The 26,462-nt window shown below is 39.2% G+C and overlaps 2 protein-coding genes across 2 annotated transcripts; one reads left to right on the forward strand and one right to left on the reverse strand.

Moving 5' to 3' along the window:
• fgf2 (fibroblast growth factor 2) lies at window positions 1-11,727 on the forward strand. Its single transcript, XM_067599976.1, has 3 exons — window positions 1-1,628; window positions 4,971-5,074; window positions 8,645-11,727. The coding sequence occupies exons 1-3, from the start codon at window positions 1,451-1,453 to the stop codon at window positions 8,828-8,830; spliced, it is 468 nt and encodes a 155-aa protein (XP_067456077.1). The 5' UTR covers window positions 1-1,450; the 3' UTR covers window positions 8,831-11,727.
• On the reverse strand, window positions 8,133-26,371 carry nudt6 (nudix (nucleoside diphosphate linked moiety X)-type motif 6). Its single transcript, XM_067599974.1, has 5 exons — window positions 25,514-26,371; window positions 23,881-24,084; window positions 15,505-15,560; window positions 11,051-11,105; window positions 8,133-10,642 (listed from the first exon to the last, which is right to left on the reverse strand). The coding sequence occupies exons 1-5, from the start codon at window positions 25,764-25,766 to the stop codon at window positions 10,260-10,262; spliced, it is 951 nt and encodes a 316-aa protein (XP_067456075.1). The 5' UTR covers window positions 25,767-26,371; the 3' UTR covers window positions 8,133-10,259.
• Between the last annotated feature and the right edge of the window lie 91 nt (window positions 26,372-26,462).

Here is a 26,462-nt window from a genome sequence, read left to right on the forward strand (position 1 = left end):
TTCTGAGCATGGAATTTTGAGATTAGTTGCAGCACTAAAGGTTCTGGTCCATCACCCAAATGCCCGCAAGTCGCACATAAGCATAGATAATCTTTTTTCTGTTACATGGCTCTCTAATAAGGAGAATTATTGTGTTTGCACACTGCTGTACAGGTCTAAATGAGAGTTCGTGATGGCACAACTTGGTATACTTCTTTGGACTTTGCATGGAAAGAATATGTGCATTCAGCAAACCTTCTCTGCACAAAAAATGGATAAAACTGTCCTGTCTTTTTGGAGGTTTTTGGATTGATACAGTCCCTGGAAACACATCCTAAAGATGTCCAAAACCATCTGAACCCTTCCTGTGGTTTGACTCTATTTTGACTACAAGTGTTACAGCTGTTCTAGTCTCCAGTCTTAGTCACTTGAATGGCCTGGTTGGATGTCAGATGTTTCACTGACCAGTTTCAGGGGGGTCACCATCATGACGTCAACCAAGAGCACAGCTGACTGTCAACTGATCCAGCACAAGTTTCAGATGTGGTTACCTTTGCCCAGAAACCCAGACCAGCAAGTGCCTATTTTGACAAATGAGTGGCCTTGTTTGTCTTAAAATCAAAAAGAAAGAAATCCTGCACGAATAACTCCCATCACTTGAGGAAGCTGAGAATAGCAATTAAAGTCACTCATTCATGATGTTGGTCATTTCATCTAAAACTGCTGGAATTTCATTTCATATTGTTGTTTTTTACCTATGAATAGCACTGAGTCTGAATCACTGAAAAGGCTGGCTGTCTCTCTCTTGCTCTTGAACAGACTGGGTGAATGAAAACTCTGGTTCTGTTCACATGGTTGCCACTGCTCCTGGCGCTCTGAATGGTAGTGACACAGTCCAAGTTGCACGTCCCCCTCCTTGCCCTCCTCTCCTTTCTCGACGTCTGCTTGCTTGGTTGGTTAAAACACTGAGCATTAGTGGGCGTGAGCATGTGTGTGTGTGGTGGTGTTCCTAGGGCGCATGCGAACTGAGGCCCAAAGGGGAAAGCCTTCCACACAGATCTAAGCCAGCTGCCCTGATTTAAACACTTCATTGCAAGCAGAGTGAAAGAGAGGGGGAATCCGCATGCATCCCCCTACCAGTGTGCTCAAAGTTTGCTGGCAAAGCAGCTGCCAGCTCTACAAACAGCAGACGAGCAGCTACAAATGGTAGATTTAGACATTTGCTGTTTGGCAGAAGCTCGCCCAGGAGGTCTCCTGCTTCAGATTCTTATTCTCAAAGGGCACTTGCTGCCCTGAAAGGGGGGTTGTCAAGCAAAGTGACCTCTGAGGTTAAGTAGAATCATTTTTTGTGAAGCTCTGTGGAGGAGGGGAGGAGGGAACAGGCAACAGTTAGTGGGAGGCCACGGTGGGGCTCCTGCACTGCTCAAGAAGGAGACGAAGCAGTCGCCGGGAAGCGGGGTAAGAGGAGGAGATGGCCACAGGAGAAATCACAACACTTCCCTCCACACCTGAAGATGGTGGCAGTGGCAGCTTTCCTCCTGGGAGCTTCAAGGATCCCAAAAGGCTGTACTGTAAAAACGGGGGCTTCTTCTTGAGGATAAAGTCTGACGGGGGAGTGGATGGAATCCGGGAGAAGAACGACCCCCACAGTAAGTTCTTCTAGTCCCCTTCTTCTTCTTCTTCCTCTTCTTCTTCTACTTCCTTTGCACAGAGCTCACACAAAGCTTCTTTATGTTCTTTTTAATATACAACAGGGGAGTAAAAGTGAAGCAAAAAAAAAAAAAATCATGGAGGAACGATGTGAATTTTCCAGCTCACTGAGGTTTGTTCTCCACTTGTAAACACTATGACCAAATGTGTGTAGGTCTACTTATGGAAAGTATAATAAGTCTGGTTTTAAAGAAGAACACCTCAAATTTTCTTAATCAATGGGAACTTTGATGGAATATGCGTGACGTTTTTTTAGTAAATGTTGTTGATCACCATGCTGAGTCACAGCCATTTACACTGCTCACTGTGTGGTTTACGTCACATAAGACAGCACAACATGGAGTTAAAAGCCAGTATAAGTGAATTCCTGATTTAGAGGACCATGTCAGTCTTTGATGAAAATGAAAGTATGCAACTTATATATCTAAAAGTTATGTGAGGAAATATAATGAATTATACATTACTGATCTCCACTAGCAGTCAGTATCTAATAAGACAGTGATAGTAGTTTTAGGATTTTTCATGTGCTTAGATTTAAATACATTTAATAAGTTAGCAGCTACTGAAGTGAACATTAACATGCTTGTTTGGCTTGGACAACTGCGACACCCTTTGTTGCCTCTGTATCAGTAATTACATTTGGTATGTGTCCTAAATTGCGTCAGTAAGAGGGGGGTGGTCATGAAATTGTGTTTTTTCCCAAGGAAAATTAAAGCTTGGGAATTTCTTGCCTAAGATATAGTGTAACATTTCAAGCAGGTGCCCCTTAACAAATGCTCGATGTGGATCCAGTTCAAGGAAAGAGGAGCTATTTTTAGGGTAATTCAATTACCCGTCGATTACATTTAGTCAGACTTATTTGTGAAATAAACCAGAAGAGTAACCATTTTGGAAGGATGTGAGCAAGTTGTGATTTTAGTTTATTTGCAATAAAAAACTTTTACATATAAAAGATATTTATAAAAATACTATTTTATTTGGGATATCAAAGAGGCAGTTGACATAATGTAGGTTCAGAAAGGAATACAGTTATAATGAGTCATACAACAAGAATTAGTATTAATCATTAGCCTTTCACCATCATAGTTTCATCCAATTTCTGCGACCTGAGCTGTGCTTCATCAATGGTTCTTTTGTTAAGGCTGTGATAGACCTGCCAGCGTAACATACCTGCCAGTCAGAAGTGGGAACTGTTACCCAAGGATCATCGAGTAGGATTTTTAGATGTGGTTCTTTTCCATCACATTTGGGTTCTTTGTAACTTACCTTCATACCCAAAGTTTTCTGAGGACAATATTGTCCATAAACATTGCCACAACTGTAGGACAATCATAGACAGGAGCCCTGGACCACACCATACAGAGACGAGGGAAAGTTTTTCTGTATTCACAATAGCTGTGGGACATAACATGCCCAGTAAACATTGAACACACCACAGCACACTCAGACCAATTATACTTTTTTGTTTCAGGGAAGCACACCTCTTTGATCTGTGACACGAATCATCTGGGCAGCAAGCTTAACTGCAGACAGATGTGTGTCTATCTGAAGTTTTAATGTGGATTAATTCTGGACAGATCCCTTAATTTACCTTACAGGGCCCCTACTTCCTTTTTGGTGGCTTGGCCTCATGCAAAGTATGCTCCGTTGGCAAGCAGCACCGTCTCTATAAAAAATAAATATATATATATGAGAATGATTTTGATCTATGTGGAGGTTGTCAGACAGCCAACAGGTTCTGTCTACTTTGTCTGCTGTCAGCCTTAGTGTATTTCACCGCTACTGTGTAGTGGCTGATTCTATTGGCATAAATGGTGTTTCATTCATTTACTGCAAATAATGTGTCAGCCAATCTGTGAAAACGTGGAGGAAAACCACAACAAAAGGGCAGCTGTTCTTTGCCAGGAAGTGAGGGAACACGAGCTAATGTTTTTCTGTTTACAAAAAAAGAGGAAAACATTTCAAGATGCTAAACGCAGCATCTTGCAGCTCATCCTTTTTGTGTTTTATTTCAATTTTCACCTGGATTTCATGTCTGCCTGCAACCAAAAGTTGATATGTTTCCTACTACATGATGACACTGATGGTGCTACACTGATCATACTTAAATTAAATGCGGTCCTCTTGCAATTAGCACAGCATAGAAAAAACTTTGTTATATAAAATGAAAGAAAATTTAGAGGAAAGTGCAAATAGGCTGCCACTTATGAAACAGAGATAAACAGATACATTCCTAATTTTCTATCTTTTGGAAAAATGAAAACTACAATAATCAGATATGAGCACATTTAAAGCTCCATTAAAGCACAATAACCATTTTATTTATAACATTGCATCTGCATTTATATTACACGTCCTTTTACATGAATGGGGACACTTGTAGTGCCGAAATCACATGTAGTAATCACTAACTCTTTAAGCTTTATGGAGCTTTTTTAGCTTTTAGCTCATTGTTTGGTTTCAGGCAAATTTAGTGCATGGTTCATTCTCATGGCTTTCATCCATCTTGTTCCCAGCTGTTTGCCCACTGTACACTACCTCCCCAGCACCAAACAGGAAACAAAGTTAGCAGCTAGCAAGTGAAGAGAGTGAAACATTTAGGGAGTAAAGAGCCAGATATTTTTTTCCTTAGGAGTTGGTGCAGATCAAACCAGAGCTAATATGAGAGTAAATATTGGACTTAACTTAATTAGGTGGTGGGAAAAACAACTACAAATGAGTTCCAGCATGTTAGCCTTAGCAACTTTGTAAGCCTGGTGGCCTAAAATTGATTCATGTAGCTTTTAGCGTCAACGTGTCATTATCTCTGGAAATGTTAGCACTGTTTTCTCTAGAAGAACACTTGACCCTTTCTTTTTATTTGCCATAGAGTGATCCAGATTTCCCTCCAAAATGCGACTTGGTGACACACAACATAAAATACTCTGTAGAGGACGGTAGCAGTAGGCCGCCTTCTGACCATGATGGTCTGACTTGTTACTGTGATGTCTCAAAATAATTGCAGTAATTTTTTCATGTTATAATGTTGCATATTTGTGATGTGTTTCTTGAGAGGTTGACCATCTGTTCCATAACAAAACTTAAATATTGTACTTTCACTTCTCAAGCAGTTACAGTTTCAATGTGAGTAAATCTAGGGATCCATTGCCTCGAATGTTTATGCCTCATATATTCATTTAACATGGCATTTTTCCTTTTGATTAAACATTAAAATGTCAAACTACAAGTGATTTGTGTCTTTGCTCACCTTGTTCAAACAAAAAATTTGTCTTTTTCTTCAGTAAAGCTTCAACTGCAGGCGACCTCAGTCGGGGAGGTGGTTATCAAAGGGGTTTGTGCTAACCGCTATCTGGCGATGAACAGAGATGGACGACTGTTTGGAGTGGTGAGTGAGTTTGATTATCATCTTTCCGTTAATGAAAGTTACATTCTCTTCTCTCTTCTGTAGAATTTCGAGATTATTGTAAATGCACAGATGTAGCAAGATGAAATCATCAAATGGCATTTCCTGAAAGTGCTCAAAGAATGTTTTGGTCGCTGCCCTTTTCACAAATCTTTATTAAACACCCACAATAAATGCCTTCTGCTTGGCTGAAAAGCAAATAGATGCCATTGCTCTTGTCATAAGCAGCATTTAGGCTGCTGTGATTTAGAAACCAAATATTTATCAGTCACCCAACAAGATAATTAGGTCGATAGCCTTTCTGGCTGCACTTGTCACAGTCAGCACTTAGGATTACAAGACTAGGTCAAAACCTAGTATATGGCTGGACCATGTATGAAAAGGTGTTTCATTTGAAGCGACAAATACAGGAAGTGGTGACACATGGCAACACCCAACCAAGGTGAGTGATGAAGTGATGAACCATTACAATGGTGTGACTTCATCACTCAGTCAGCCAGTCAGTCAGTCAGTCACGGACATTAGCGTTTATGGGGCTGGCCCCACCGTTGCGGCCCTGCCAAAAAAGGTTTACCACAACAGTACGTAGGCCCAGGTTCAAATTAATCCTTATTATAGATGTATGGGATTCAAAGAGACTGTCTCAAAGGGTCACAGGTTCAATTCCCTTAATGGCTTCATGTTTATTTCCAAACCGTTATAGCTAAGCCTTTAGCCTGCAAAGATGTTGTAACCAAAAGTCACTATGAAGAACATGCATAAGCAGAGAAACAACAAAGTAACTTCTCCTGTTTGGAGCATTAACATTTTGTGAGCCAAACCGCTGTGAGCAACAAGATGATGAGACTAGTCATGGCAATGCTGACAAATTTGGGTCTGAGCAATCAAATCCAAATTACATTATATGACGTGGGGCTTGGTTTTGTACCACATACTCATACAGACTGGCATAGAAACAAATACTGGATGTAAGAAGATGCAGCTTATTTGGCTGTGGCACCAAATACAATAAGCTATATTCCCTTTTCAACTTCAGTAGGGAGAGATTGGGAGTCTAAATGCTGGTGATGGAGATGAGCCAGCAGGTGAATTATGGGACCTTTAGTATTTTCAGACTTTTATAGCGAATTCATTGAATCTACAGGGACAACCTGACAGTGGTTATAGGGGAAGTGGAAGTTTGTGCTGTAGTTGGTCTGAAATACAGAATGAAAGAATCACAGAAATGTTTTAAGAGCTGCATCCAACAAATGGTTGGTTCAAGGAATTAAGTTTCCTGTCCAAATTTGGGAAAACCAAAATAATAGAGAGGCTTGAAATTTCTACATCTTTAGCAGGACAAGATAGGAAGTCATCAGTAGAAGAATAAAGTTGAGCAAAAAATATCTTCCTTACTGAACTTTCAGTAAAGACTAGTTATTAGAACCAAGACTTCTGCTCATGTTTGCAGCTCTACTAAAGTTGCACCAGATGCACCATGATGCATGAATAGATAGTAATGATTGTGTGTATTGTTTCTTTCTATCCTGCAGTTGTGGGCAATTGGTTGGTTTTTTTTTTTAGAGGTTTTAGATATTTTGCAGAACTGACAGATCTATCTTACTGATTAAACAACAGAGTGTCTTTAAACAAATTTGCTGTTTTTGGTTGTTTGATGATCAGATGTTCCACATGTGAGAAAGAAAAAAATCAGGTAGTTTTTCATACAGTGTAAACAAATTCAAGACAGAATCTGCCGCTGCACATACTGTGACCAGTTTGATGGACATACTGTATTTTAACTTGTGTCTAGAAGACACGAGTCCTTTTTATTCTGTGTAATATTGTTACTGAAGCGATCTCAAACAATTTTCTAAATGCTTATGTGAAATAGCAAATACCAGTTTGGCACCACTCTCTTTTAAAACCGCAGTGTTGTTGCTCACAGCAGCAGTGGAAGCGTGAAGTGTGGTGACTGATGTGGTTTGGTGGTTGTGAAGGCTTGTCCACAGTCCATGTAATTGGCAAAGAGCATTTCCGCCTAATGAGAAGCTACAGCAGTGAGCTGCCACCCAAGGCGTCGCTCTGTTCTGCTTTAACTTTGCTTAGAAAATCATTAAAATCCACAAGCTGCTGATTCATTCTTTTATCCTCCTCATTTGGTGTGATGAGAAAGTACAGTCAGTATTTTAATTGAGAAAATCTATTTTAATATAATGAAATTAATGATTAAAATGATGAAAAGGCAGCCAATTATGAAACTATTCAAACGTTTTTGTCCTCTCCCTCTAATTCAGCACCCTGACTGGATGTGCAAGAGTCTGAACTCTGATCTTTGGCACATTTGATATATATTAGGTACTGACTAATACATTTTTGACCATGTAATTAACTAATTTTGACCTCTTGGGTTATTAAAAAAGGAAGTTTTTTCCCCCCCAAACCTTTAACTAAAATGACATTATTGAATAATGTTTACATGAATTGGAAATTATTATGAATTGATCCAAGTATCCCTGGGTGGTTGTTGCGACTGACTTTAATAGCTCCATTGCTGTGAAGTCATGGTCAACTAAAAAGAGAAACTAAAACAAAAGCCCCTTGTTGGACAGGGTGTAGGGCAGCTAACGCCCAGCGAGCCAGCAAGTTTTTGGCCAGACGTTCTGTAATTAATGTTCTCTTCATGTATTCAGCAAAGAACAATGTTAAGACAGGGGATAGGGTGAGTACTAAAATAGATAAGATGATAACATGACCACAGAAGAGTCAGATCACGTCATGTTTTTACTGATCTTCATGTTCTGCCCTCCTTAAACTTCCCATCAAATCCAAATGTCTTGAATTAACATCTTGATTTGTTTGTCATATTATATTTAACCTTCTTAAATCATTCATCTTCATATTTAATGTTAGTTCAGCTTCTTTGAAAAACTATCTCAGATAAAACACTTTTTTTAACACAGTTTTAATGTCTCTGGCCAGGCATGGTTAAAATGTCTTCACTGGCACTAAACACTGAGCAGTCTCCTGTAAAACAACAATTACATTTAGATCTGAGGTGGTTTAGGTGTTAATTTAATGTCATCAAGTATCTGCATTATACAATTTCTTCACATCTGAGAACATATCATACAGTATATCAAACAAATTCAATCATCCATGCAAATCTTTTTTTTCTTTTTCTTTTTTTTTTTTTTTAAATTAAATACCACAGCAAGTAACCAGATTTCCTTCTGGTTGATATTATACAGAAATTAGAATACTGAAAAGAGATTTGGTTTAGGGGAATTACCAAAAGTGAGCAGAGACGATTATTAGCATTTTTGAAAAACAAACACTGAAACTAAATTAACATGAAATGTGTAGACTGAATGCCCGTACAGCAGTTTCCATTTGTTGTACTGTATTACGGTACAGGAAGTGTGGAGTGTTGCACCATTTTACTGACTAGTTTCACTCACAGTTTTCTTCCTCAGTTTGCAAGTGAGTGAAAGTGCATTGCGATGTCAGGGTTCTTTATTTTATCCTTTTATTATTTCTTTATCTGTTATTCCTCTGTGCCTTTCTCTTCAGAGACGAGCAACAGATGAATGCTACTTCTTAGAGCGGCTTGAGAGCAACAACTACAACACCTACCGCTCCAGGAAGTACCCGAACATGTACGTGGCACTGAAGCGGACTGGCCAGTACAAGTCTGGAAACAAAACAGGACCGGGTCAGAAGGCCATTCTCTTTCTTCCAATGTCTGCCAAGTCCTAATCTGGGATCGGGGGAAGAAATATTAACGTCTTAGTGGCAATGACAAAGAAGAAGATGTGACGGCAATGAAGACAAAGTGTTCCATCAACATTGCCCAAAATAGCTGTGATGCTTTCTGACTGTTTTATTCTATCAGTTATTTATCCTGATGTGCTCTTATTCAGCTTTACTTTCAAACTGTGGCACACATTCACACCTTGCTGCTTCCCAGTAAAACCAGGCCTTTACTGTGGACCAGCCAACAGCTACACTTGAGCAATTAGAGCCAGGTGCCTTGCTCAAGTGCACCCCAACAGTATGGCAGCATAGCATTATCTGTTTATTTTCGCAAAAAACTACAATCTTCCCTCTGAGGGATTTAAACCAGCTACCTTGTGATCACAAGTCTGCCTGTTAACCTTCAGTTTATGACCGTGTAAACTGCAGTCTGAATGTAACTGCAGGATAAAGGACACACAGAGGAGCATTTTGTTTAAAGATGTCTCCTAGAAAGTTAGGGTTTAGAAAGTTCACTCAAATTATAAGTTACTGAAACTTGAAGATAAGACAGGAGAAGGGATTGAAGTAAATTACCGAGTTTTGTACTTGTGGTACAGAATTTAAAAAATAAGCATGCCTAACACACTAAAATGAAAACCCAAGCACTAACTATACTTTTTTTTTTTTTACACTCCTCAGTATCTTAACACAATTAATGGAAACTTAATAGGTTTCCTGAGCTTGTCTTTGTTTTCTGATTAACTTGCGATTCCCTTTCTCTCTTGTATAATTTGAGATTTGTGCAGAAAGTCTAATCTTCCGTCGCACTGGAACAGAACGTATTAATACAAAATAATTGTGGTGAATGATGTTCAGTTCAATGACAGGCAGTTAACTTAAATGAAAATATGATTTTGTTTTTTTTTTAAACAAGCCAATGGGCTAGTTTAGCAGGGCAGCCAATATTAATATGGCAACTACTAGCCACTAGCGTTAGCTTCTGCTAATAGATGGTCAACTGACACTGGTGGTTAGCTTGTTAAAAAGCTGAAATTAGCTTAAGTCAACACCGATCATGAAATGATCTGTTCCCAGTCAAAAATACAGCAAAATTCAGTACCTTTTAATAGTTAAATCAGCTGCTCACATCCACTACTGCCAGACAGCTGTGGACTTCCAACACGGATAGATAAACATGGAAAGATAAACCGTATAAAACTCTGCGGTCTTGTAGGTAGTATAGTGGCTGTTTTTAAAAGTGGCTGCTTTAAAAACCACAAAGTGAATGTTTTTGTACATCTATTGCATTATATTTCTTCAACAGTAACAGTTAGTGTGTGAAACACACTGAAAACATAATTCCAGTCATAAATACAATTTAAATATGAGAAATACTGACAGCCATATGTCAGCATAGCTATCCATGATACTCTGTCAGGTTCATGGCTTGTTAAGATTTTAGTGTTAGAGGAAGCTGCCTGTGGTATAACTGGTAAAACATCCCAGAGTAGACAGCAGGGAGCTCTTCCATGGAGAGGTCTATTTTATCGAAACCCTGCTCCAGGCCGTGAAGCAGAAGCCTGGCTATACGAGTGGTGATGGGCGTGGTTTCGTTGGTTTTGGCCAGCTCGGCGAGGTCCAGCCACTCGCAGCGTAGACACTCCTGAGTGCAGAAGTTGATGTCATAGGTGAGCGGGCTGAGTCGGCAGATAATGTACATGTCCGACATGCCGAAGGCGCCGGGGTGGTTGTGCTGCTGTCGGATGCTGAGCAGAGATCTGAACTCAGAACGAACGCCGGTCTCCTCAAAGACTTCACGAACTGCAGTAGCACCTGGGAAAGATTCATAAAAATATATAAAAAAATATATATATATATACATATGTATGTGGAGGCATTCAAGAGATCCTGACACAAGGAATATATTTATGTTCCCTTGTCAGAATCACTGCAGACTGCTTTTTAGTTGTGGGGGAAAAGGGAAAATACATATATTTTTTGTAAACATCTGACGCTGCTTTTTTTGGGTTGGGTCATGTATATAATATTAAAGCTGCTTTTTAAATGTTAAAAAAGGTGAATTAGGGGGAACAGATAGTAGGTCTTTTGCATATATCATGTACCTTATTTTGTACAGTTCAAATGAATGTATATGTATCACCTTTAAGCATAATACTTAAATCAAAGGATTTAGCTAGATGTACTGTATTAGTTTTTTGCTCTGTTGAGCGTGACACTCACCAATATTTTCTCCTGGATCAGACAAACCACCGGGGAACTTCCAAGCATTCTTTGTCTGAAATTAAAGAGAAAAGTTAAAATTTAACATCAGTTGTGACGGTTGGCACTGCTGTAAATGTACCTGAGAGTAATATTAACATATACACTGCAAGTGTTTAAAGTCACTTGTTTCTTTCAAGTTCTTTTAATCAGTGGCGATATCTTACACTAAGGCAGTATTGTTTTGTTTTTTTTTTAAGAAAATGTCAGCAGTAGATAATATGTTCAAAGCGATCTTTTTATGTATCTGAACTAATAATTATACAGGCAGAGAGATGTTTAATGCTCTGATTCGAGCATCCTTTCATTTTATGTTTTATATTCATTGCCTCTTGGGACGTTTGATGCGGTGAAGTGTGTGTCTTCCAAAACTTTTTCACCACTTATCCTTGATATTTAATAACAGTATGCTGCTGGTTAAATTATGATGTCAGTGTTGTATATATATATTTTTGTAGTTACTTAAAAGAATTTTGTATGCAGCGCTTGTTTTCAAAAATGCTATTACATCTTAAGATTTTTCCTCACAAATGCACTACGGCATCTATTTTCATGTATTGTCAACAAAATACTTTATTTTTTGGAGCTGTTTCAGATGTGCTGGTAGGAAAAAATAAAGAGATTTTGCATAAATGTAATCAGTGTGGTTTTTCTGACTAAAACATCTCATCCCCGCGGGACCTGTCAGGTCTGAATGTGAAAATAATAATCCCAAAGACTTGCTGGAAGGACGCCTGCCATACACAAGTTGTTCACACTAAATCTGCTGGGAAATGATGTGTAAATGTCACTGACAAATGATTCAATTCAACACTATTACCCATTACATCATTCAGCCCCCCAATGGATGAAATCACTTTCTGTCCACTGCGGGTCTGTCAGCTGTCTTTTGTACTGATGTCAGAACGAGAATGTCCTGGTTTCTTTTTAGGAAGTTCGTAACCCTTTGTGAGCTCTGAACTAGCTCGGTCTGCCAGAGACTCTCTCTTGCCAAAGGCCAGACTGTTATAAAGCCCATTTCCAGTAAACAGCTCGATGGGGAGGAGGAAGAGAAGGAGGAGGAGGAGGAGGAGGAGGAGGAGAGGAAGAGATAAAACACTCCCCGCACTTCCAGGCCACTAACTGTTTCCCTCTGCTTCTGGACAAAAGCCATCAAGATACATTACATGCTCTCAAGATCCCTGGCTGGGATACATGTCACGTGTGCAATGAAAGGCCAGCTCACAGGCCCACTTAGATTCTGTCAGTTATTATGTGAACTGTATTTGTCATGTGATCCAAATTTTACAGTAACCCTTTCCATGTGGTCCCTCTCGGTCTACTGTATTTCTACTGGAACTTGCAGAGAGACTAAAGAAAAATGATTCTGAAAATTTTGAGGGACTGTTGCAAATCCACTGACAAATTTACTGGCACTGAATGAGATTGGGATTTAAAGGAGACATATCATGCACATTTTCAGGTCTATGTTTATATTCTAGGGCTTTACTGTTATATCCTTGCATGATTTACAGCTCAAAATCTCTTTGTTTATTTTATATTGGCTCTTTTGCAGCCTGTCAGTTCAGCCTCTGTCTGAAACAGGCCATTTTATTCCCTGTCTTTTTGAGACCCCCTCCCGATGACCGTTTTTCATTTTGATTGGCCAGGTGGCTTGTGACACTATGTAAACAAATAGTAGTAGTCGGATTTCACTTCTTTTTCTCATTCTTTACTTGAAGTGGAAACTTGTCAAAGACATCACTCATGATCCCGAATCTGATCTGAAATGTGCAAGTGGACAACACATAGAACAACCTTAGACAAACAAAGGTTACCAACGGACAGTCGTTTGTGGGCATACGTTAATGATCTGATGTTAGTTTGATGTGGGAGTAGAGGTAACATTGCAAAAAAGCCTTCAAAGCATCCAACATCATAATAGTATGAAACAGAAAATCACAAAAAAACATAATATGTCCTCTTTAAATGATTTCAAATGATCAAGTGCTATATTACGTAAATGTTTTTTGAGAAAAATGCTACTGGTAAAAGGTTGGTTCACCCAAATGACACATAAAATCCTCTCGTACCCCAATTGTGGATTTGAATATGCCAGCCTTTCAGATTCCTGCCTCAACTTTAATATGATACAAGTGAATATAATTTTGTCTGTGGTAACCTCAGACAGATATCTGCATGTCTAGATACCACTAACGGAGAATAAGAAAAAATATTTTTTAAATAATAGTGTTGGAGCATATTAAGTAACTGTGATGCTGTATAATAATTGCAGTTCATTATACCAACCCTTGGGATCAATATCTTAATACTCTCTGGTGTGTTATTGAGGCAGAGATATTCCTTTTCTTTCCAGCAGACAGTTGAATTCTGTCAGCCCTATGACCTGCCAAACATTTAAGTGTATGATTGTTTGACAGCAAAATTATGACGCATGGATTCATGTTGTTGCGCATGTGTTCAACAGGCTCAGACTGTGTGTTTCATGGTATACAATGCTACAACTAAGGTTATTTCCTTTTTGAGTTAATCTGTAGAATATGATATGTTAAATCTGATATGTTTTTATCTAGAAAATATCAAAACACAATAATTCCTATCAAAATTTCTCCAAATCGATTGTTTTGTTAGATCAACGATCTAATATTCAATTTATGATATAAAATAGAAACAGCAAATTCTTACATTTGTGAAGCTGGAACTGGAGAATATTTGGCATTTTTTGCTTGTAAATGACATATCTACATTTTAGCCAATTCATTATTTTTCTATTTCCAAATCAACAAATTCACTTATCATTTCAGTACTGCTACTTTTATCTTCAGTTACACAGATATCGGGAGGTGTCGTAGATACATTTCTTCCAATTAATTGCCTGTGAATATATCATCCAATGAGAGATGTTGTCACATCGCAAGCACCCTGTGGTTCCCATCTTAATGAACAACCATATGAACCCTCTGCAGGTATTTTGTACTATGGGCATTTAAATCTTAGCATGCTTTCCTTAGAGTCTCTGACAGTGGTTTATTGTTAAGGATTCATACGTGAATAAGGAACTAATACTATAGTTACAGCATTTCGACTGCACATAAGCTCCATACCAGTAATCTGTTCAATGCGAGGACTCTGATGTATGATTCTTCTAATTTTTGGCATATTTAGTGGTATTGGTGTGTAAATAGTCACAATTACTTTACATTACTGGTGTTAAGGACAGAAGCCTCAGCCTTCACCTGAACAGTTGGGACAGTTCAGTTTAGTTTAGAGAACGCACAATACGTGTGAAAGGGTCTTTACTTATTGCCTCATTTATGTCAAATCGTGTGAGCTGGTACCTTTAAAAACATAATTAGTTTCCAAATTATAGTGTCATTGTGCAATTACTTTTTAAAATCGGTGGAAATCTCATTTTGGCCTAGTGAGAATGCAAACAGATCTGTGTCAAGAGGTTTTTAAAAGAGGCCTGTTGTAAGTCAACCTCATAACAAGTTGAGCACAACAGCGAGCTCTGTGAGAGCTGACAGACACACACACACAAAGTTGTTTGAGTGCATTCAGCCCATGTAAACAACATGTTTGCTTGAGGTCAACTAATGTTGTGTGGAGCTAAGTTAAGTGTGAGGAGCTGAGGGCCAGTGACTGGATTTCCACCCACGTTTGAATAAACAGAGGCAAGATGCAACTCACTAAATAAACAAACTAATCACAGACATTTTAATAGGTTTTTCTTTTTTTTTGTTTTCACTGGCGAAGGAGAGATCCGTGTCCATTATTAACTTTTTGGCTCACTTTCATGAGCTAGTGACCTTTCTGCCAAGACTACTTCCTACACGCCAAACTATTGCTATTTTTCTTTTTATGAGATGTGTAATTCTACCAAATTATTAACTGTATCCATATGCAGTATACTGTGTAATTTCTGCACTGTGTTTATAGCTTTCCCATTTATACATTTAATCAAAATCTATCGTGAAATTAATACTATAGAATTCAAATTAATTAAATAATGGTGAGACAATGGTGTAGTTTTACATTTGAGAATAGGAAAAAACAAGACGTTCAGGCCTGGTTTAAAGTAACGATAATACAACTTTGATTCATTCTAGTTCTAGGTGTCCTCTGGATTTCTGAGGGAAACAGGGAATTATGACTATAATGACTTATTTTTATTAAGCCAACATATAGATTGTAGAAAGATTGTATAGTATAGATTGTAAATAGATATCTCTGTGTAAATAGTATGACAAAATCTTGTAGATGTTTGACAAACCTCTGCCGCCTCATCATATCACCCAATCCTAATATGTGGGGCCAAAATAGTACAGAACTGATTCTTCAGTGATTGCAATGGATTGCAAATGTACATTATGTTCAACATGATAGCACTGTATTTTATGAAGAATAAAAAATACCTTGTTTTTGTCTTGGACGACAAGAACTTTTCCATTGGACTCGTCAACAACTGCACCTGTACAACAACAACAAAAAAAATCATACAATCATCAAATATTGTCACTTGTACTGCCAATATAAAATCACTCCACATTTCGCAGTAGAGTGGTTACTGTGAGCACACTTCAAAGGGAGACCTGTTGGCAGTTTGGTTCAAAGTTCTGTTTCATTCCTTCCTGATTGCTAGCGGCAGTAAACAAAGTGGATGTCTCCTTGCGCTCTGCACTGATCAGTATAAATAAAGTCACATGTGACATGTAGGCTACCTGCGCATCCCAGCTATAAATACCACATGGTAGCCTACATCCAGCTTCTTTGACCTTTTTGCTGTGAGCCTGATGTTCCTCGCAGGTTAAATCTCTCTGTAGATTGGTGTTTTTCAGTTCTGTATTTTGCTTGCAGGTGCAGTGTTTTTCATCCTGCCTGTGACTCTTTTGTAAGAGTGCAATTTTTCATCCTCTTAGGCTGAGATTGTCAAGCTATCCTACCTCTCCTTCTTTCCTGTCTGGAGGTTTTCAAGCACTCTTGACTTGTGCTGGCTGGCTCACCAGTTACACAAACTGTCTTCAACAGTTTGTTGTGCTGGTTGATTCCTTCAAATGCTAGATGTTCCAGTCATGTGCAGTGGTTAGTCCACAGCTCTTGTCTGGTTTTCCTAACCTAGCTTGGTAAGTTACTTTTAAGACAGGCAGCTAGCTTGAAGTCTACAGTTGGTCTTTAGCTAGGATTTGGGTGAGGATGGGGACGATGTAATATCAACAAGGGCTTCAAACTCTCAGTTTCAAGCCTGCGACAGTGCATTTAGCCCCAGGGAGGATCCTTCCTCTGAATTGTCATTTCAGGGGGCTGAGCCTGCAAGTATAGAGGTTAGAAACTCAACAGCTCAGAAACTTCCCTCAGGAGCTCTATGAGCACTGAGCTGGGGGAGGGACCCTAACCATTGTGAGTGATGCTTTGTGCAACCCTGGTTAAGGTTGGACCGGATGATGCACCGGGTACTCACCTTGTGGGCAACCCCTTCTTTCAACGGACTCCTGGAGCCCCATCCTTTGAAGTTCCACCCTCACCAACCTTTTTGGAGGAGCTGAGGCATTGCTGGGCATATCCAAGGGCATCTGGCCACCATGGCAGGGTCGGGATGCTAGGACCCTGGCCTCCATGCGCAACACAGGGGAGCATGGCCTGGATGGGGGCATGGGACCCCTGGCTCAGCGCTCCAGGAAATGTGGCGCAGGGGACCCATGCCCACTGCTGCAGCCCTCACAACATAGCCAGGTTGCTGTAGGCAGTTGGCGTCAGCTCACAGGTGAGCATGCTCCACCTTGCTGGCTCCAGCAGGTACAAGAGCATAATCAGCACCCCCCCAGGCCCCAAAATAACCCTCAAAGCCCATGCTGAGGGCCTCGGGCCAGATGTGGGAAGATTTTCACAGCACCCTGTCCCAGGGTTACAGGTTGCAGTTCTGACGCTGGTCCCCACCACCCTCAGGGGTCAAAGTGAACTTGGTCACAGACCCCATGAAGGCCCTGTATTTGTCTCTGGAGATAGCCACACTCCTGGACAAAAAGGCTATCACAGTGGTACACACGCATACACAGAACGATGGGTTTTACTCAACAGAAGAGTGGTTCACCTCCATAGACTTGTTTGCGCCCCCTTGTACTGGGAGGCAGAACAAACAACATCCAAGGTCCTCGCTCATATCAAGGCACTGGGCATGTCTGTAAATAGGAGAAGAGCTTGTTGCATCCAACACAGCAGACCACTTTCATCACCTTGTCTTTGGATTCAGTGTCAATGCCGGCACACTTGACTGTGAAGCTGGTAGAGAGGATTCAGGGCCTACTACAGTCTTACCACCTTGGGGCAAATTTGACCATCCAGACATGGATCAGGCTGTTGGCAATGACACACCTGAGGTTGCTGCATCTACACCATCTGACGAGGTGGTACAACAGCCTCCACATGGATAATCTTCTACACAGGTGGATCAAGGTCAGTGTCACTCACAAGTGCCTTAGTCATCTCCGCCGATGGAGGGACAGCACATTTCTGCTGCATGGTGTTACTCTCGACTCAGTCCAAATGTGGCGAGAGATGGTGACAACAGATGCCTCACCTCATGGTTGGGGGGCAGTATGACAGAAGAGGTCAGTCCAGGGAGATTGGAGTCCCCAGTGGTAAATGTATTCCCTCCAATCCCCCTGATAATGCCCATGCTTCACAGGGTGAGACTGTCGGATTACAGCATCCTTCTAGTGGCCCCAAAGCGGCCATTGAGGATGTGGTTCTCCACACTCTTTAGTCTGTTGGATGGAGATCCTTGGAAGCTCCCAGTGAAGATTTACCTCCTGTCTCAGCTGGATGGGAAGGTTTGGCATCCATTGCCGAGCCTCATTCAACTCTAGCTTTATCTTTAAACCATGGCCATATTGATGGCAGGCCTGTCGGTGTGCATTACTGGGTGGCACAGTTTCTGCATGGTACCAGAAGGTTATGCCCCCCCAGGGTAAAGCGTGCTGCAGTATGGGACCTGCCACTGGTCCTGCAGACCTTGAGCAAGTCACCCTTTGAGCCTATGGCAGGGGTGACCTTGAAAATTTGTCAATGAAAACTGCTTTTCTTTTGACAGTTACGACAGCCAAGTGTGTGAGTGAACGCTACAAAAAAAGACTAAGAGTCAACAGCCATGCAAATGGCTCTATGAGGATGCACTTAGGCATTTTTTTTTTTACCATGTTCACCATCCATGTTGGCATGCTTATATTTCCTAATTAGAACTGAAGAATGGCTGAGGCTGATTTGTACGTCATTACTTTTGCAAGAATTTGGTCATAAAACAAAGTATTGGATAAATTTAAATTTTGTGAGGGACATGAAGGTTTATACCAAATTTCATGGCAAGCTATCCAATAGTTGTTGAAAAAAATTCCTCCAAAACCACACATGTCAACATCACGGTAGCAGACAAGTCAGAGGATCATCATTGTCATTAGGATTTATCTTCTGTGGACCATATATGTCTGTACTATTGCATGGCAATCTATCTAGATTAGAACATCTACTTAACAATGGAACTTAATTTTAAATCATATTTGTAAAAGCAAAGAATTATCAACGTTAATGGGATTTATCCTCTGGGACCATGAATGTATGAACTATTGGATGAGAATCTATCGAATAGCTGTCTTAATCTTTACGTCAACACTACATTTCGAATAAATATGGATAAACATATTACTTTTCCCAAAAATATGGACGATGGGGTTAAAATAAAACATGTTATGGGAAAAAGGCAACATTCTTTACTTTCCGGAGTCTAAACAGAGTATGAGTGACTCAACTGTACTTGTAAATGATGTGGACATCCCGTTTCAGGATTTAACATTTTTTGCTATTCTGTTTGAGGGTTTTTTTTCAGCAGGTAGTGACTAAGAGAGGCAGCTATGTGCTGCAGCTGACAGCTCAGGAGGAGTAGGAGGAGGAGGGAAAATGGGCTACTTTCTTTTCCGGTGCTACAGTACGTCTGACCGACCAGGACGGGCCTCCTTAAATGAATGTCACAGATGTGTAAAGAGGGATGGGTTGTCTTAAGGGCCTGACTTGGACTTCCAAGTGGAAATTGATGTCATCCCCGATCCCTGTGCCATATGGCGTTTCACAGGAGGAGGCCTGGTTGCTGCTAAGGGAGGCTATCATTATGTAGCCTTCAGTCCAGGAAACTAAATGCTCAAAAAGAGCAGGGGAAAAAAAGGAATAGGACTTATGAGACAAAAGCCCAGAAGCAATAATCAGAGTGGAACTGTGTGTTTTGTAATAAACAACTGCTAACGTCTTTGGATTACAGTTGGCATTAGAGCCACAAAAAAACCAAACAAAAAGACTTAAATGTCTCCTCTCACCTCATATTTCATACATGCTTCTCCTACTACTACTTTAGGTTCACAGTAATAATTTGTGATATCTATTGTCTATTATGAGGCCACAATGATTCTGACTCTGCAGTTCTGACCAGCTTATAATGTTGTTATCTAGAATTGTGATCTGATCTGATTGAAAATCAATTGATTAGAACATCTACTTAACAATTGAGCTGACTTTTAAATCATGTTTTGTTATAGTGCAGAATTAAACCTGTTACACAACTGCGGATTTAGTATTTACACATACTGTAAGGTGGTGAGACGGCATTGAGGGGAGTGAATGTAGTCCAAAATAAAATTATTAAGGGCTCCATAAGTCACTATATGATGCATGAAACCATGAAACACTCCTTTTGAATCACTATAATGATGTTAATTTGTGCATATATCAGCCAAAATGTATTTTCTTATTTTCTTCACCTTCTTCTTGTTAAGACTGTGTGAAGGGCAGCTAACTCAATCTTTAGCTGAGTAGAGATATTAATTCAGATACTTTGCTTATCTGAGGTGCAGACAGACTCAGAATACCATGTATATAATAATAGCATTCATAATAGTATGTGATATTTTACTGACATAAACAGAGTTCAGAGGTCTGGCAAAGCTGATGGGATTTCAGCATTATACTCAAGGACAATTCAGCAGGACAGATGTTGACATCAATGGGTGGGTTTAGCCCAGCTTCTCTGAATGAAGAACAGTCTCTGCATCTAACAAGTTACCTTGTTACTTGTTTTATTGCCACTCCGTCTTGTTCAGGATTCTCAACTTCTGCTTACCTACCGAAAATTAAAAGAAATGTCCCGCATTTTACAACCTGGACCTTATTGCTGCAGGTAAAATAGTAGTGTTGCACCAATCCAACTTTTTCTCTTCTTATACTGATTCTAATACCTCAACTCAGCATAGTAAATCGAAACTGAGTACTGATCCAACACTACTGCTCTTTTTACCCAAAATTAAAATCTGTACATCTTATTGAAATGAAATGGAATCATTTATATGTAGGGTTACACGAGAACAAGGATTTCTGTAGCACTAAAAAGGGTTCTGGTAGCTGCAGTGAGTGACTGAATGAAGGTAACTGTAAGCACCTATGAATTTACATAATGACATTGACAAATAACTGAATTTATATAGCTCATACCTGATCAGTTTAATAAGGCCAGCAAATCCGATCTATTTCCTTATGAAATAGGTTAACATGATAATCCCTATCATGGTAGTGATTGTGAACACAATTGCTCTGCTGGAAATTGATTTAAATAAAGTATTATTGTCTACATGACTTCTTGCACTAGACGTTACTCAGCGATGTGATGGATAGTTTTAAATGCTATTAAATTAACTTTTAATGCTCAGTGTTGAACAGTTAATGCAGGTCACTTCAACCTCCAGACGACTGCTTTCAACATTTGAGTTCAGGTTTGTTGGTTTAAAAGCTTTTCCTCACTGCACACCATTGTAAATCTGTTTCTATAAGAGCATTTGTCTCTAATGGTGGTATTTACAGTGTTATGCTCGGTTATATGTGTATTGGTCAAAACTACAAGAATAAGAAGCTGTGAAACATCTGGATTCTCCTTAAAATAGCAATTAAACTAAACTAGAATACAGTGGATATTAAAAATATATTTAGGATATCTGCAGGTCATCAGACATATATTTGACAACTAATTTAATGGATGATTTCTCTCTAATAGGCTACTTTGTGGCCTGACTATGTTTGTTACCATCTTTGTGAAAATAATAAAGAGCCACGGACAGCAGGCACACAAGTATCAGTTGATCTAACCAGCTGCCTATTTCAGATTCCTAACCTTAGTTTCATCATTGTTTGTGAAGGGGGCACTCTGGCAACAAATTGGGAGTTTCTGGACCCCATTACATACTGAAGGATGCTCTGGACATGTTCTGACATGCTTCAAGTGCATCCACTCTTTGGTAAAGGTATAAACGGCACTCTGCCCTCTGCTGGACAGTCAGAGACATAGCACATACACTGTCAGCAACTCCTCCTTTTGTTACTGTTCTCTCCACATTCACAATCCTGATGAGTAAATTTCCATTTATGCAAGTGAAATGGGCCAAAGTTGAAAAATGCATAACAGCCCACCAGACAAACAACATCTGGTTTTTAAAAAAGGATAATAACCTGATGACGTTTTCTCGCATGATAACCTAGTGGAAGTTTACCCCAGGTTTTATTTTATTTTTATCACTATTTTAAAAAAGTGGGAACAGGATGGACTTTTATTCTTATAACACACATCCACCTCTTCTAAAAACACCTCTAAAACTTCTGTCAAGTTTATATCAGTCTCTGTAGTGTAACAGTTTCCAAAACCTGAAGGATTCATTCATATTCAGAAATAAATGCAGGCTCTGTCTGGCGCAGCTTGTTGCCAGTTTTCATCACTGCTGGGGTAATGAAAACTTTGCTTTCCGTATCAGTAGCGATTTGGGTTTGTGAGTCCCTGGAGCTTGTGGTCAGCTTGGTCAGTAATGAAACACGAGACGCAGCTCTGCCAGTCACAGTCTTAAGTCTTTACAGCAGAGGGTAAGCTCAATAAATGCCTGTAGTCAGCAACCAAATTAGTGTGTTTGATGCCACTAAAAAGTTTAAACATAGGTCTAAGCAACTATGTTGTATCTCTTGTTAAAGCTGCTTTAATCAGTATTTTTATATTAACAATGGATGAAATGACTATGTAGAGAATAATGTGAAAGGGGTTGCTTGTAGTGACAAACATAGAATTATCATCAGACTATGCAGCTTTATTTATTTTGAGTGTCTTTCAGTTCATTGTTCACGGTCCGCAACTTTACTGTCTGGTTCACCGTCACTACTCTCGTCAGCTCTGTTTCCAGCAGCAGGCAGCTGTTTCCAGTGAAAAAGGTCTGATAAACTCACTGTAAACTACAGACAATGTGAGTGACTAACTGGTGAACACACTGGAGCATTTAGCAGCTAAAGACCCAAATATTTCCCTAAGGACTTGTTGCAGACCAAAACCAGAGCTTAAAGGTGAGTGAATATTGGACTTATATTCATCAAGTGGCCAGAAATACAACAGCAAATTAATGCTTATGTTGCCCTGTGTCTGTGTGCTTACATGTTCACTATAGCGACTATATAAGGTGATAATTTGTCAGTGTTGTGTTTACAGTTTGTTGGGTTTCCCCTAAGTGACCAAAATCCCAAACTAAAACAACAAAAGAAAAAACAAAATTACAGGTTTAAGTTCATTTACAAAGATTAACACAAAAGTATATATGCATATATATATATATATGTATATATATGTATATATGTATGTGTATATATATATACACACATACATATATATATATATATATATATATATATATATATATATATATATATATATATACATATTTATATGATAATGGATTAAGATATTTTTCCATTATGTTTTCTGGTCAATGTTCCATTAACATTTTGCAAACCATATATTGGTTTTGATGTAATTTTATCATAGTTGATGTCATAGTGATTTTGTCTTATAGTATAATTACATTTTATTACAACATATTTTTGTAGTTTTGACCGTCATTTCTGTTGATTATGTTAACATATACTCATAAACACAACTGCTGATATCGGGGAAGGCAGCGACATCACTAAAAAGAAATGTGACAGGGCGGGAGACACAAGCGGTCAGATGACCCGACAGGTCATTATCAAGCCAACTGTTTAGTCAGATTATTGAAACCACTTTCTTTGGATGTAAAACTGACTCGTAGCTAATGTGTCGGTAATGATTCCTTATTGCACAGGAAAATTGGAAATTTGAACACCTATGGCAAGTACTGTAGGTCAATATTGAACCAGAAGGTCAGTCTGTAATCTGTAATGAATGTTTAAAACTGACTTTGCCTTTTTTCCTTTTCCAAATAGGCTTGTCTAATCTGGGTTTTGTTTGTCAGACTGTCTCACTGCTCGTGTTTCTTGCCCCGTGAGACTTCTTTTTTTAGCAACGTCCCTGTGTTCCCAGATCTCAGCAATTAGCACGGTGAGTACACGGTTATTTTTACCAAATAAAAAATCTCCACCTCCTAAATTTTCCTTAAAGAGGTGGAGATTAATGCTGTAACAATATTTTATACTGTATGTTAGTGAAAGCATTTGTTGATTATACTGTTTTTATTCATTTGAACCCCAGAAAGAGTACTTTGTTGTTGTACTCTGTTGTCAAGGAAACAACTACCAGGACCTAAATAAACACTAAAAAATGGTTATAACATGAGCGCTGACGGACCTACAAAAGCCAAAATATTATTGTGTGTCTTCCCTTGATTAGTACATCAGATCTCGGAGAGAAATAACTACAAGCAACCATGAATGTTTGTGCACATGCAGTATAACTCAACTACATCTGTGATTTCTACCTGCTACTCCAATTTGGTGAGTTGCAAAGCCCGGCAGTCTGCTTTCCCCTTCTCCCAACCAGAGAGACAAGACAGCTTGGTCATCTTTGGCGTGGTGGAAGGTGAAGCCGTGTGTAGAGGCAGCGGCGGCACAGCGACTCAATGAGATGGGAACTCGAAGCCACACGGCGACCTTCCCCTCTGCTTTCCACTGGATCAAAGAATCTGTGAAGTACAGAAGTCAGAGGGATCCACAAGCTTAGTTTAATGATGTACTTTATGCATTTCCTTTGTTAAAAGAATAAACTAAAACAAACAGACAGGAAATATATGGAAAACAAGACAAAATTAAATATTTAATATGACATATCTGCTTAATCTGATTGTGGAGAGAAGACTGGGAATTTAAGCAAGATAAGAGAGAAGATGACAAACAACAGAGACAATTTGGTGGAAGTAGCCTCGAGATTAAAGATGTAGCAAGAGAAAAGTGGTTGATGTTAGTAACTGGACTGATACTGACAGTGAAGAGCTGCAACGATTTGTCGATTAATTGATTAGTTGATCGTCAGAAAATAAATTGGCAATTATTTTGATAATAGACTAATTGTTTCAGTAATTTTTCAAGCAAAGCTGCAAAATATTCGACTCTTCCAGCATCTCACATGTAAGAATTTGCTGTTTTTCCTTTTCATATATGACAGTTAATTGAATATCTTTACATTTTGCACTGTCAGTCAGCCAAAACAATAAATTAGAAGACATCACTGTGGCCTTGGATGAACTTTGAGTGCCATTTTCTCAATAATTTATATTGTTTCATAGACTTCATAGAAAATAATCATCAGATTAATCAATAAGGAAAGTAATTGTTAGTTGCAGCCCTAAGTGAATCAGAAACACTCTCTTCATTGAATTTCATCATTTTGCCTTTGAGCAATGAACTAAATGCCTCATTTTTATGTCCTAGTAGGAAGGAGTTCAACTGTATGGTTTAAATGGAGCAGAGGGTTGCTGAGAACATCTTTCTCCTGTGAAGTGGAATCAATAATAAAGACATATGCTTCTACTTATAGTTCAGTAGTGAATTGATGACCTGTCTCTTGACTCCTCTCTCGCCTTTGAACACATCAAAACATTTAAGGAGACATTTGTTTTGTGTATTCATGTCTTTTTACTGTCTAGGGACATGCATGGTTTTCCTAAATTTCCGCCTGGACCAACAACTTTACAGAGTGAAGGTTCAAAGCAAAATATTAATCAAACATTCACTTCCAGATGCACTACACCAAGATTAAAACCTGGCTTAGAAATTTAAGAAAAATTTTGTTATTTCTTTTTAATAATATTCTCATTTTACAACAAGGGATACAATGGAATGTCAAGCAAAGAGAGAGTGTATGCAATACTTGCACATGTGTGCACCTGCACCTTTAATAAGCAATAAGTTCATGATTTAAGTCGCACTTCCTTATATGGAAAGTTTTATTGTGCAAATATACATTACAGACAGCTGTTAACTGTCCTGGTTAATGGTCAATGTAAAGCGGGTCAATGACTTGTTTATGTTGATGTTTTCTCCACACTGAGAGGACTGAACTGCACAGTCTATCGGACTCCCGTCTCTTACAGAGCGGACATTATGTCAACCAACCTTTCAGTAATCTGCTGAATGAACTTTCGCTGATGTCCGCCGGTAAACCGGGGTCAGCCAGGTTCACTGTCACTCCACCGAATCGGTCCACTTTCCCCGTCAAAGCTCCGCTCCCCTTCACCTGGTGCAGCTGGGAACGACCTGCAGTGCACGAAAACACACGGACAGTTGTGCGTGCGGGACAAACCGGCTTCCTGCAACACTTTCCTCTCACCAGAGGTAACAGTTTGTAAACAAAAGCAGAAGCAGCCATGTTATCCGCTACTCTAAACAACCTTTTAACCGTTTAAAGGAACACTTTGTTCAATTTCCGACCGGCATGTGTGAGAACAGTGAGGTTACGTAAACGTCCTCCCTGAAAGTTGCATAAATACCGTAATGCTCCGGTAAATAGCTCGAGAAGAACCCGTGTGCTCTTCCGCACTGCAATGACAGACTTCATTCACAGATCTGACCATTTAGCTAATTAATGCTTAAACAGTTATTGGCCAATGTTACCGTTAGATACCAAAGAATCGGTCTGGTGGTCAATTCGGCTAACACGTGTTCTGCCTCTTACCCCTTTAAATCACTAAACATCTTTAACTTTACATAGATATTGGTGTGCTTTACTCACGATGTCCTCTTGCGGAAAGAAACCCGCAGACATGCAAGAAATCCGAAAAATAATTATTAAAAACACGTAGAAAACGCTATTTTGTGTATTAAATCTATGCCGAATCCAAGACTGCGTCTTAGTGATTTGTGCTTTATATTTAAATATATTGAAATATGTGTTAATATTCACAGGTAATAAAGGACACTTAAAATGATAGGATTTTCAATTGAATTCTGAATGACTTTTTCTTGAAGGCAGATTGGTTTCAGGGTATTACAGTTAACATTCTCACTGTTAAAACAATCTTATTTGCACCGTTTAGCCGTGTTTTTATTATAAAGCAATTATTAT

This window comes from Thunnus thynnus, chromosome 9, assembly GCF_963924715.1.
Source record: "Thunnus thynnus chromosome 9, fThuThy2.1, whole genome shotgun sequence".
NCBI lineage: Eukaryota > Metazoa > Chordata > Actinopteri > Scombriformes > Scombridae > Thunnus > Thunnus thynnus.

What these genes read in the sequence shown, in the direction of transcription:
- fgf2 (XM_067599976.1), top strand. Translation starts at nt 1,451, where the DNA reads ATGGCCACAGGAGAAATCACAACACTTCCCTCCACACCTGAAGATGGT. An exon ending in GGAGAAGAACGACCCCCACA is followed by an intron (nt 1,629 to 4,970) that starts GTAAGTTCTTCT and finishes CTTTTTCTTCAG; the next exon opens with TAAAGCTTCAACTGCAGGCG. An exon ending in ATGGACGACTGTTTGGAGTG is followed by an intron (nt 5,075 to 8,644) that starts GTGAGTGAGTTT and finishes CTTTCTCTTCAG; the next exon opens with AGACGAGCAACAGATGAATG.
- nudt6 (XM_067599974.1), bottom strand. Translation starts at nt 25,766, where the DNA reads ATGGCTGCTTCTGCTTTTGTTTACAAACTGTTACCTCTGGTGAGAGGA. An exon ending in ATTCAGCAGATTACTGAAAG is followed by an intron (nt 24,085 to 25,513) that starts GTTGGTTGACAT and finishes TGTACTTCACAG; the next exon opens with ATTCTTTGATCCAGTGGAAA. An exon ending in TCGTCCAAGACAAAAACAAG is followed by an intron (nt 11,106 to 15,504) that starts GTATTTTTTATT and finishes CTTTAATTTCAG; the next exon opens with ACAAAGAATGCTTGGAAGTT.